The sequence below is a fragment of the Acipenser ruthenus genome, chromosome 28 (assembly GCF_902713425.1).
Source record: "Acipenser ruthenus chromosome 28, fAciRut3.2 maternal haplotype, whole genome shotgun sequence".
Classification (NCBI taxonomy): Eukaryota; Metazoa; Chordata; class Actinopteri; order Acipenseriformes; family Acipenseridae; genus Acipenser; species Acipenser ruthenus.
In genome coordinates, this window is record NC_081216.1 from 24,491,691 (window position 1) to 24,505,372 (window position 13,682).

The 13,682-nt window shown below is 36.5% G+C and overlaps 1 protein-coding gene across 6 annotated transcripts in view; it reads left to right on the forward strand.

Annotated features, from left to right (window-relative positions):
* LOC117434874 (anoctamin-1-like) overlaps positions 1-13,293 on the forward strand; it is a 46,192-nt gene extending 32,899 nt beyond the window's left edge. For all 6 annotated transcript variants that reach the window (XM_034057551.3, XM_034057550.3, XM_034057552.3 and 3 more), the window contains 11 exons: positions 1,047-1,121; positions 2,387-2,588; positions 2,782-2,893; positions 3,079-3,136; positions 3,236-3,336; positions 4,186-4,328; positions 6,905-7,057; positions 7,665-7,717; positions 8,725-8,909; positions 9,459-9,564; positions 10,461-13,293. In XM_034057551.3, the coding sequence (XP_033913442.2) occupies positions 1,047-1,121; positions 2,387-2,588; positions 2,782-2,893; positions 3,079-3,136; positions 3,236-3,336; positions 4,186-4,328; positions 6,905-7,057; positions 7,665-7,717; positions 8,725-8,909; positions 9,459-9,564; positions 10,461-10,730 (1,458 nt within the window). In that variant the 3' untranslated portion in view covers positions 10,731-13,293. The remainder of the gene's footprint in view (positions 1-1,046; positions 1,122-2,386; positions 2,589-2,781; positions 2,894-3,078; positions 3,137-3,235; positions 3,337-4,185; positions 4,329-6,904; positions 7,058-7,664; positions 7,718-8,724; positions 8,910-9,458; positions 9,565-10,460) is intronic.
* The last annotated feature ends 389 nt before the right edge of the window (positions 13,294-13,682 follow it).

Here is a 13,682-nt window from a genome sequence, read left to right on the forward strand (position 1 = left end):
TTAGATTAATTAAATCAAATCCATTCCTTTGTTGTGTTTTTTTTTTTTTTTTACTGACAAACCAATATAAAACGTAATGCAATTTGATCCCACTTCAATTTTATTTTCCCCATCACCACAGTTCCTGCTCACTTTTAGGCAGTGCACGTCTCTCTTTATTATATTTTCTCCACTTTTGCCTTGCTGTAGTGGATGATGATGAGATGCAGTGAACAGTAGTGGTGGCTGCATTGCTATGTGTCTGCGTGCATCCCATTTTACCTGCATGCCCAGTGTTTCATTTGTGATCTACGTGATGTTTTGTTGGTGTGCATATTATATACTTGTCAGTCACATGTGCGTATTTAAACCTGTTTTTGTGTTTTTCCCCCTTCTCAAATGTATGTTTTCTCTACTTTTGAGCTTTTATGATTTTTATTTTTTGTCTTGAATATGTACAAGATATGTAAAAATGGTTTGTGTAGTGCCATCATATGGTTATGGTGTTTATTTATATTAAATACTGTAGTATGTTTGGTAGTTGCCTATATTCTCCTCAGTAACTTACTTGCCTATTTTAGACAGAAAACAAATGAATATTGCTTTTAGGTTATGGTTAGATTTGGTTTAAAACAAATACTATGGTTAAGTACTTTTTTTTGGATACATCTTCAAACTTCGCAAATCATTGTGTAAACTGTACAATATTTTTTTAACTTGAAGTACATACTGTACATGAATGCATTGGCCCTTATAAAAGTTTACCATAGCAAAAGTATAGCAAAGAGTAATAAAGCACAGTAAAAGCAAGGTAAAGTGCAGGTAAGCGTATTAAATGCACAGTATAAAAGGGAAAAAAGTAGACGAGGTGCTAGTTCAATGTAGAAAAATGAATGCACAGTATAACTATGGGAAATAGCATAAACTGCAAAATGACAGTCTCACAAGAAGAATGAAAAGGATCTGAACTAGCTCTACAGTACAGAATGGGTATGCCTGCGTTAGAAATGTGAAATGTTCCATTACTGAATATAACACATGTGTCTCCCACCTGGCCTAACTTACAGACTGAAAAAGAGAAGCTGACCTGGAGGGACAGATTCCCTGCCTACGTGACAAACGCGGTCATGATTCTGTTCATGGTAAGAATGCACTTTCTCAAACCTATAAAAATGATTTACAAGTGTGTATTTCTCAATACGTGAAAATCCTAAGCTGCTGTCTCTCACCTGTAACAGCAAACTCTAGGGCATTGCCCATCCCTGAGTGCTTTATGTTACTGCTGTAATCAACATAGGATGTTTGGTGGTCCAGTGGTTAAAGAAAGGGGCTTGTTACCAGGAGGTTCCAGGTTCAATCCCAGCCATTGTCTCCTGTGTGTGACCCTGAGCAAGTCACTTAACCTTCTTGTGCTCTGTCCTTCGGATGAGACATAAAACCGAGGTCCTATTGTAAGTGACTCTGCAACAGCAGTTGTGATGCATAGTTCACACCCAAGTCTCTGTAAGTCATTTTGGATAAAAGTGTCAGCCAAATGACTAAATAATAATAATTTTCTTTTAGTCTGAACCTACGAATTGAGATTTGAAGCGTTTAATTTTATCTCATATCAAATTTAAATGGTATGAATGTACATGTTGTGTCTATAGCTTACCACAAAGGTAAATCATTTCTCTTATTCGCACCTCATTTTCAAGGGTATCTGTGACAGCTACACCCTGCACCTGTGTGTGTATGTATTTGTGTTGTGTTATTATTGTTTCATTGTATGGTTTGGTGTGTTAAAAACACAATGTTTTGTTATTATTGTTTTACAGCCTGGATGGGTTTAAAATGCCCCATCCAGATAAAATTGTGAGAATGCGTGGTGAACAGCAGTTATTGAGAAACCCTGTGTATATGAGAAACCCTGTGCTGAATGTGGCAGAGGGATAAACTAGGTAATTAAGAGCCAGTTAATCCCTTGGCCACAATATAAAAACCTGCAGCTTTGAGTGAACATGGTTAGTGTGTTCAGAAGCAGAACGAGACGTGAGTCGTAAGACGAGAGAGTCAATAGTAGAAAGCAATTTGTACCCATGCTGGTTTACACCAGCACGATACTTGTTTTTGTTTCGTGTCTGTTTTGTTTGTCTGTTTTGCCCATCGTGCCTTTTTGTTTCTGTAAAGTGTTTTGTTTTGTTCTTTTTCACTTTAATAAATACGACCGCGAAAGCGTTCTTACCCCAGTACTGTGCCTGCCTGTATTATCTTCCGGGTCTGTGACGTCACACCACCCAGCCAACTTGCCACAGTATCCCATAGCAGATACAAGTGCAAACAAAACGGCAATACCATTGTGAGTTTTGCACCAATTTACTGTACATCAACAGGATTGCCCACTGTCTTCTCCCCTTCTCCCATTCAGATCGGTCTGACGTTTGCAATAGTGTTTGGAGTGATCCTCTACCGGATCTCCACAGCTGCAGCTCTGGCTATGAGCTCCAGCCCCAGCACCAAGTCCAATGTGCGGGTCACTGTCATGGCCACAGCAGTCATCATCAACCTGGTGGTCATCCTAATCCTGGATGAGGTCTACGGGTACATTGCCAGATGGCTGACTCTGATCGGTAAATACTAGGCTGCTGTTTGTGTAATTTTGTTTGTGTGTTGCAATTACGTTTCAAGTTTTGAAAAAGTTAGCTGTGTGCTTTTTATAAAAACGTAATGAATCTGGGAATGTATGTATGTTTGTATATATGTGAATATGCAGTGCTATGTATTTTATTATTTTCTTTTCTTTAATTTTTTTTTTTTATATAGAGGTCCCAAAAACTGACAAAAGCTTTGAGGAGAGGCTGATTTTCAAGGCATTCGTACTGAAGTTTGTGAACGCATTCACACCTATAATGTATGTTGCTTTCTTCAAAGGAAGGTGGGTCTTTTAAAGAAACTAATACAATTTAGCTGTATGATTACAGGACAAATACTGCTGAACTTTTAACTTTGTCACACCCATTAATTACATGTTCAATTGTGTAACTCCTACATCATTAGAGGTGATTTTGATTAATCTGCCACATAGTTTCAGTTCTTCTACTTGTTTTTTTTAATGGACAGGTTCGTTGGCCGTCCAGGAAACTATGTCTATGCATTTCAGTCTTTCCGAATGGAAGAGGTAATGTATCAAATGGTTTTCTTTCTTTCTTTCTTTAGCGTCTAGGCTGTTGATGTTCAGTTCTCTTGATTTGTGGCTTTGTTCTTTCCTGTCGGTTAGTGTGCACCAGGAGGATGTCTCATGGAGCTGTGTATTCAACTCAGTATCATTATGTTGGGTAAACAGCTCATCCAGAACAACCTGTTTGAGATTGGAATTCCGTAAGTCATTTTACTTTCAATGTTTGAAAAGTTCCTGTTCCTGAGGAAAATCCACCCATGATCACAAATCACTGAATTTGAATTTGGTAGCTTTTAGACACCAGTTTAACGCCATAATTAAAATGTATTCCTTGTAATGACTTTGGTATAGACCCTCTCCCCAACTGTGACCAAATTACACAGACAATTGTGTGCTAACAATGTAAGTAATTCTATGCAGTAAAACACTTTCTATGCAGTAAAACACTGGGACTTATTGGCTAAGGGTAATAGACAAGCATTCTTAATATGGATATCATCCACCTCCTTATTACTCCTTGCATTACTGTGTTTTCATTAACCGATTTATAACAGTTATAACAATGTGAGGGAAGTTAATTTCTCCTCGGTCCGAAATATAGGTCTCATATTAAGTGTGTTTTTGTGGGCTCATGTAAAGCAAATAATGAGTTTCACGGCCAAATTTTATTTTCACTTAACAAACCTAGTCTCGGGACCGAGGAGGATAAACTTTACTAGCTAAACCATACAGCTGTTTTAGCAATACAGATGTTCCATAGCATACAGATACGTATAAACATGTCTTCACCTCCATCTACATCCTACATACCTAACTGACAACAAGCTTCCCTCATGTATCTGTATATAGGAAATATGCTAGAAAACCCCAGGCTATGCTTTCATCTGCTAACCTGATGTTACCGTTATGATATCGCTGCATCAGTAATGTTTATGTTAATATATCCTTGTTTCCTGGCTATTTGAGGCAGGTAATCCCCAAGAATGTCTCCAAACGTAAATATGACAAATATTTTAAATATTAAAATGGGCTCACCGTCAACTTTGCAGCAAACTGAAGAAGCTGATCAGATACTTCAAGTCAAAAAGAACGTCTGTGCCGGAGGAAGAAAATAACAAGAAGCTACAGCGCTATGAGGTTGACTACTACCTGGAGCCATTTGCAGGGCTTACACCTGAGTACATGGAAATGAGTGAGTCTTACCCACAGGGGGGCTGGTGAAAGCACATGGAAAACTATTTCAGGCAGGTTTTCTGTGTCCATTACAATATATATATATATATATATATATATATATATATATATATAATGTATATATGTATATAATTCTGAGTATCAGCGTGGCATCTCTTTCATAATCAGAGGGTACTGTAACGAGATACAAAACAGCACTTTCTGTGGACCTCTCTTGCACCCTTTATATTAGATTTTTTTTTTAAATCCAATCAGCCCAGCCTTTTATACGGGGTGTCTTTCTGGCCCATTTTGTCCCCCGTGTTTGACACCTCTTGCATCTTTAGATAATGCCTGCTGGAGCGAAGCACACAGATTCCTAGAATCCCAGCTCCTGTCAGTGCATTGCATGCCAACTCTTAATAATCACCACACGGGCACAGGCGTCATCGGGCATTCTCAGATCACAAGGGTTAAAATTACACCAGACAGTGACAGAAACAACCAGGTTGATTTGTATCATAAACAAAGTATCGCATGCCTGCCCTTGGAGTACAATTTCCAAGCAATGGTTATTGTACAAAACAGCTGCATTTCTATCTTTAGGTTCAGTTACATCGACTTGAGTAAACAGGAAGTGTAATTTGCAGTAGAAAAAAAAATGTAATAATTTTTAATTACAAATATTGTTTAAGAAACGCACTTTATAAAACTGTGTGTGGAGGGGAGGGGGGTGTTCATTTTCACAAGTTACACAAAGCTTTGAAAAGTATGTCCTAATTGTGTAAAAGTTATTTCAGAACAATAAATGTGTGCAATCCAGACCCACTTCATCAGTAGAGCAGTGGAGTCCAGCTGCTAACAGCTGTCAGGTGACTGAATCCATGACCCTGCAATCTTAACCCTTAGACATCAACCTTGGAGCTTTCACTGACCCCAAAGGCCTTTTGACTAACTGCTGGAGCTTTTGGTTGAGTTTACAATTGATCTTGTACTAGTGTACAGTATAGCAGATCAAAAACACATGTATAGCTTACATATAACAGGACCAGTAGCTGGCTTTGATCCGTTGAGCAAACATATTTAACTCCGAACATGCAGAGCATGCAAGTCCTGAGGTCGGCATCAATGTTAATATACGACATTAAGAGATTTTGTTTCTAGCACTAAGGTTACATGCATGTACTAAACAGATGGTGTACTAAACAGGGTTACCAAATAATTATTGTTTTTTATAAATGAAAAATACTTAAGTTTTCCTTTCTATTCGGAAACGTGATAATTACGATTTTTGTACAAACAGAAAACACCTCTTGAATGTCCTGCAAGAAGAATGGCATTGCTCTTGTAATGGCTTTGGAACAGCTATAATAGGTGCATTTATTTCACTGGTTTATACCTTGTATGTTTACACCAAGCTAGAACTAGTTAGAAGTATGAAATGGAGTGTATGAACTTGACCGCTGTTGCTAGGGATTTGTTGTATATGTGTGGCCCTCAGTAGTGTAGGTGCATGACATTTACAGCACTGATGTTATATATAGACTGATTCCAAACGCTGGTCGACTGTAAATATGGGACAGGCTTGCCCCAGACTTTCATATGATGAACAGACATGTTCTGCTTGTTCAGCGTGGACAGGAACAGGTTTTTGGTACTGCTTATTGAGCAGACCAGGCTGGCTGAACAAGGGTGACAAGTGCCAGGGAAGGGAGGTAGAACGCCTATAGGAGACCTGAAACACCTAGTGACTAAATGTTACAATTGCAGCAAGAATACTTTTAAAAAGTAACACACCCTCATATAAGTGCTAAGACATGAACTGTGGATGGGGTGTGTAGAGTAAATCTATTACACAGTTATTCATTTAATTTGTATATAACCAGTTGCCTGTTTCTATATAGAAATCTAAACAATTACTTGGAGCACATTGTTACCTACTTAGTGTCTTGCCAAATGTTTTTAATAAGTCAAACACATGCATTGGTCTAACTGTTCTACAGAAGCCGTGGCAGTAGACTTCTGTATGTCATTTTAAATAAGGGTTGGTCCGTACTTTTAAATTCCTTCGGCATCTGATGTGACTTATTTTTGGTGTTTGACGGACAGGGGAGGTTATTCCACAGCTGTTTGCACCTCACGGTTAACTTACCCTCATCGGTTACGTGACTGATTTAAAGTCTGGTGGTGTTAGTGAAAAACATGCCGCAGTTCTTACCACTGGCACCGCATCAAGGGGGATCCTGGGTTTCAGTCTAATTAGATCAGCTTTCCTTGTTCGTATTGATAAACGGCACTTCGTACAGTGTCATCAGTATGCTCACACAGCTGGAGCTGGAATGTGTGCTGGAATCCTGCTAACATGAGCGTATCTGTTCAGTTTAGGCTGTATGAGTTATAATCACACTGGTTAAGGACTTTCATCTGACTGGGTTATATTAAATATAGACCGCTTCTTCCTTCATTGTGTGTGTGTTCCTGTATTTTGGTTTGGTTTTAATGTTGTTTGCATTTACAGTACCATACAGTTTATATACATGAAAAAGAGTATTGTCACACTACAGATGTGATAACTAAAGGCACCTTTCTTTACAGTGATACAGTTTGGATTCGTTACCCTGTTTGTGGCTTCATTTCCACTGGCTCCCCTGTTTGCATTGTTAAACAATATTATTGAGATTCGCTTGGATGCTAAGAAGTTTATAGCAGAACTCAGGAGACCAGTGGCTGCACGAGCAAAAGATATTGGTAAGTGATCACTAATTGTTATATATATAGACTTTTGTCTGATTTCAGGTTTTTTTTCAAGAACTCGAACAATTTCCAACTTTTTGTAGCAAGAGAAACAGCGGCGCATTTCGCTGTTTGTTTACGTGCCATTTTGTAGCGACGAGCTGCACTCGTGGAAATCAGAATACACAGCGAGGCAATGATGTGACGCCGGTTCTGGAAAGATTTAATAAACCAATCAGTGTGCCTCAAGACACTCTCGCGATGACAAGTCACTTTTGAAAAGACTGAATACACCATTTTAATTTCTGTTTGATAATGAAGAGTTAATCGAATCGCTATCGGTGCTAAGAAAGTGCTCTTTTAAGCAAAGTTCCTGTTCCTTTAACCAGCACATTTACAATGGGAAAAATCTGTTTCAGCACAAGGGTGTTCCCTTAGGCAAAGTGTTCTCTTCAGAGGTGTTCCTATACGCGGAGACTACTGTATAGGCTTTATTGTATTGTATTTGTGGATTCCTTGAACAACTCATTCCTGTGGCAGTTACTCACCTACTGTCACACCCACACTCAGAGCTGCAAACAGACTACAGGTTTGACCTGTTTCAATTCCTCTTGCATTTCAGGTATCTGGTACAACATTCTAAGAGTAGTAGCGAAACTGGCAGTCATCATTAATGTAAGTTTATTATTATTATTATTATTATTATTATTATTATTATTATTATTATTGTTCCCACAACTGCTCATTTCAGTCAAAGCAACAGTATATATGTTAAACGCACCAAAGAGAAACTTTTCATTCCCCAGCTGATTAATGACAAAAACTATCAGTATTATATATTTAAATATATTGCTGCAACAAATCTTAATCTTAGTATTTAGACCTGCCGCTGTTTTGACCACACCAGCCGAGGGGGAAAGTGGCTTTGTGTTTCCTCAGCTTTACAACAAAGCCCTCTTCCTTGCTGCTTGTTTGAGGCAGGACAAAATGGAAGAGTGCCATCTACTGGTCACCAAAAACATTTCAAACATCACTCGTTTTTTTTTGGAGGTCAACCATCCAAGTATTTCTTGATCTTGCTTAGGTCTTTGGACTGATGAGGTCAGACTCCAAGGTGGTATAGCTGTTGTTTAAGACAGCACTAAAATGACCTTAAAAGTCATCTCAGTAATGTGAAAAGACAGAAGAGAGTATGCTATGGGCACAGACAGCATGTTTTGTTTCCAGTTTTTGCGGAAAATTATATATTGTCAGCTGTAGCATTTCAGTGTTTGGATTGCTTATCGTACCTATGATTTTCAGTGCTGTTGTTTGTACCCTTATCAGAGTCTCAGGCTCCCTGTAATTTTATTAAGGAACCATGTTTATACAATCTGACACTGTAAACACATTTAATTATTATTATTTATTTGTGTTAATATTATACCATTGATAATTATAGTGACTTTAGCAGAATGAGTTTGAGGGCCTGGCACATTTTACATGGTCATAGACCAGACTGGAATACAAAATGTTTTTTAGGAGAAGGAAAGAAAATGTTCTGATTTTAAATTTTAAAAAAAGATACATACTTTGCAGTTTCTTGGTGGTTTTGAGTATATAACAGAACTGTTCATGTGAGGTGTGACCTGTTTTATTCTGCTGCTATTTGATTGGTGACTCTCTTCATTTTGACTGTCCAGGCATTCGTGATCGCGTTCACGTCTGACTTCATTCCACGCCTGGTGTACCTGTACATGTACAGTACAGACGGCTCCATGCATGGCTTCATCAACCACACCCTGTCCTACTTCAACGTCAGCGACTTCAAGTCAGGGACTGAGCCAATTGAGCCCATGCAGCTGGGCTACAAGGTGGAAATATGCAGGTAACTCCCATCTGTCAATCTCCATCGTTCGGTCTACTCCTAGGATTTATTCAGACTTGCCAACAGTGTCTGGGAATTCTGTTTGGAAATAGTAGGCCTTCTTCACACAAGTCTGTTTTTAATAGAATACAAAAATGTTGACATTTTATTTAAACCAATTTTATGAGAGATTACATGACGTGCACAGCCAACAAAAAGGCTTTGATTATATATTATGTCCAAACCCCAGTAGTTTTGATTAACAAACTCTGTAAAAGGGCAGGGATTAAACATGCGTAAACTCCATTTTCTGTAGTGAAATACCATTTGCTGAAGAAAGTTGTTGTATTTTTAGTCTAAGTGGAGATATGCTTTTATACATTCAGTATACTATAACAAACACAATGTATCTTGCTCAAATTGTAATTAAATAATGTATTTGATTTATTTAAGAAAATGACAGCATTTTAGAAAATTAATTAACACTTGCTATTTTCTTCAGATTATTCTCTTCAATTCAGATAATTTCAAGTTGTAGAATCCACAATTGCTGCCTCCTTTGCTTTGCAGATTCAAAGACTACAGAGAGCCCCCATGGTCACTGAATGGTTATGACATCTCCAAACAATTCTGGGCTGTCTTGGCAGCCAGATTAGCATTTGTCATTGTCTTCCAGGTGAGTGATGTGGTTTTAAGATGTTTTCTGCTTAGGACTGGATCAACCTACAGTTATGGCCAAACGTTTTGCATCACCCTATAGAATTAACTAATTTTGCTAAAGCTGAATGAAACCTGTTTAATAATGTTATGTTAAAATACTGAATTACATACCACTTTGAAAAACTGACAAATTGAAAAACGTGACATTTCGAAATCTAGCATGAAATACTGTACTACTATTATGTCTTCCAGTAGACTTTTGCACTATAATTTAGCAGTTTCTTTGATCACATGATGTTAAATAAGATTATGTTCATATAGTTTTGTTTTTAAATTATGTCTCAATCCTTAAATTCTAGGTGATGCAAAACTTTGGGCCAGAGCTGTATATTCCACGGGGACAAACCACAGCTGTTTTTTTAGAGCATGTTAAAGCACCAGGGAATCCATCTATCTTGACACATATATTTTTCGGAGGAATCCCAGTAGAACCAAGGCTAGGTGGATGGTGTAATCAATGTGATTCCCCAGTGCTGTACAGTGCTGTACAAAATTCCAGCTATGGCTTATACTGGCATGTATATGCTGATCAAATCAAACCCTGCAGCTTGGCTGTAATGGAGAAGAAAGGTTCAAGTCCTGGAATGTGATCCATAAATATTGATAGAAAATGCAAAACAAAATTGTTTCATCATAGCAATAATACCCACTGTAGCAGACGTAACCTGGTAGATAACTGACCACCTGTTTTGCAAATCACCCTCTTCGGTTTAGAAATAACTAATTGTCTAGTATTATGGTATTTTAAAATCTTGTTAACCTTTCTAAAATGTCATGTATGTAAATGTGTGTGTGTGTGTGTGTGTGTATATATATATATATATATATATATTTATATATTTTTTTTTCCAGAACCTGGTGATGATCATGAGTGACTTTGTGGACTGGATGATCCCAGACATTCCCAAGGACATTAGCGTGCAGATCCATAAGGAGAAGGTACTCATGGTGGAGCTGTTTCTGAAAGAAGAACGGGGCAAGCTGCAGATGCTGGAGAACTTGATAGCAAGGGGCAAGGAGGCCAAGAGCATGGAGAACTGTCACAACCACAGTCCCATTAACCGACCCCAGAGCCACAAGGGAAGCAACACTACTTTGCATTCACAAAACATTGATGTATAAGAGATGGCTTTAAAAAAAAAAAAAAAAAAAGCATAACATTCAAAATGTTATTTGTCTGGGCATTCCATAGAGTGATATGTACTTGAGAAGAAAGCTTGACTGGACAGCATCATGGTCCGAGTTATGTTTCAGTATGTAACTGCCGATCTCAGTCCTGTCATTGTTCAGTTAAAGCAATGATCTTACAAATGTGGAGGACCACAAAACAATCCAGCACAGGGAAATGTGTTTAGTAGTCTCTATGGTTAGTGAACGTACAGAATATCTTCTTAAACAGATGCAGCTTACTCGGCATGATTTTAGGATGAGCCTGATTTTAGAAATAGCTTCTCATTTCCATTCATGAGCTGATAACCTAATTGTTAAAAAAAATATATATATATATGTATTTTTATTGTTTTTATTTTTATTTTTTTTAATTAAAAAAATTGCTATCATTAAAATGTGTAAAAATCTAATCTTAGAATCAGGGATTTAATTGACAGTTTTTAAAAGTGATCAATGAACAAACACTAAACAATAATATAATGAAAAAATATGCCTTGTCCTTTTCCGATTTTTTTTTTTTTTTTTACAATCGAGAATGTTTCCTGCTTTTTAAACTGTTCTTCCTTGGAAAAATATTTATTTTATATTTTAATGAAAGAAGATGTTTGAATATGTATTTACCCAATCGCCACATAGATCCCAACCTATTAACCCTTTACTCTCTGGCTGTATAAGCGGTATGTGTGGAGGTACAATGTTGGGGTTAGAAGTGAGCACTTTGACAGATTATATATATATATATTTAATATTTTGCTCCAAAAAAAAACAGATCTTCTCACAAAACGGTACATTGATTCCTAATAACTTGAAATAACTATCGGGAACAATAGGTGTATGTTTTTAGGTGGTTTCCCCTTAGATGTACCTAGTGGGAAAAAAAAACACTTCTGCAAAAGGCTTCAAAAAAAAAAATGCAATTGTTTTTAAACCATTGGAATATGCTACTCACCCATTCTGAAAGCTAGTGGATACGGTAAATTAGATTTATATTCATAACTTTAAGGTGTGTCACTTATCTTTAGACGCTTTATAGGTCCCTGTTGTTTTTGTTAAATATATGCGAGTTACTTAAAATCTGAAGGTCTACAGTGTTCCAAATGTGTAACATTGCCATCAGCAATACAGTACTACATACATTTAAATTGACGTTTTTAATGCATTCGTCAACAACTCAAACTTTAATTTCTTTCAAGATACTGTTTGTATTTTCTATATTGTATATCCCTCTCCACTACCCTTTAATGTTAGGTGCGAATGTTTTTTTAAAACTATGTAACATACGTCAAAGTTTCCCCCTGAAATGAATCTGAGGAGAGGAGCTGGAAATCATGTATCCAGTCGACATGGATTGACCCTATAGAGTATAGACTAGGTCGGAAGAAAGCCTGACTTTGGAGAGACGCACATAGCATCATATTAATTTGTGAATGGGAGTTTGTGGAACAACAAGGAAGTCGAAGACGTCTTTTATAAACGATAATCAAACAAAATTCTCAAACTGCAATAATCGACTTGATTACCAAGAAGAGCTCAGTATCTAGGTTAAATAATCTGACAGAAGTGATATTTTATTTTATTTAAGTACAGGTTTTTTGTTAAGTATGAACATGTTCTACTTGTATCAAATTAATGTGATTGGGCTTGTCGATACAGTAGTCCTTAACTTCAGTAGATGCGGATGGCAAATGGCTATTTCCCAAATGTTTTCCTTAAACTGTTTAAAGTGATTTGAAATCTGAAAACTCAAAATAGACATAAATGATGTGATTATGAATGGAGTATACACCACAGTGTAATACTTTTAAGGGCCTATTGTTTTACCATTTGATTATTAGGAAGAGGATAGCATTTTTTTGTGCAATATGTTCCATAGTAAACAAACCTTAGATGCTGTGGACATAGATATATTCTCCCCTAACTGAAAAGCTGTTGTTTTAATTTTAAGTATCACAATATTTAACAGTTACAGGTCCCTTTCTGTGGTTTCATATCAAATCTGTTCTGATTTGTTGAACATTTCATATTTGTAAATATGCACACTTGTATCAGTACGCTAGATATGAAAATACTGACCATTACTCCATTTTCACATCATTATTATTGTCTTATGTACTTTTAAATAAATAAAGAAAAAAACAGCAGATTCTTTAGTAAGATTTAGAAAAAAAATAATAACTTTGTTCTGATTATGCTTACATCTACTAATTAAATCTTTTATTAACGGTATAGCAGTACTTACTTAAAGTACATTAATCCTGGTGTTTGGTGAAACCTTGAAAGGTTTTTTTTTTCTTTTTTGTTTTTTGTTTTTTGCTTGCTTTGCTCTGGCAACTGAAAACTGGGGCTATTTTATATGTCAACTATTTTATCCAGAAGTAGAAACTCCTATAATTACAATTTCTTTGCATAATATTTTTATTGTATCTAACAAAGAAAGAAGTTGTAAATGTATACAGATCTACTTTTTAGTTTTGAGGGCAAATTTATTCATAATAAATAAACTTAATAGTATGTACATTTTTTTAATGTGTGTCTTCTTACAAGCAGAAACATTCAAATCATGCATTCCATAAATGCTTTATTGAACACTGTAGTCCACTTAATCCAGAACATCCAAACTGCTTATAACGCTCCAATGCAGCATATCTCAGTTAAAAACAGTGCCTTCTGTATATAAAATATCTTACTGAAGATGCCGGTTCCTGTATTATTGTTTGTTTTGTTTTTTTATTTGGTAAACATCCACATACATTGTTCATAAAAAGAAAGCAGATTCTTTCAACATGAATAACATGTTAAAAGTTAAAAACTCAAAACAGATCAGCAGTGAGACAATTCTTACAAAGTCCAAAAATGTACATATAAATCATAAAAATAGATCGATATAGTATGTTGACCTAATAC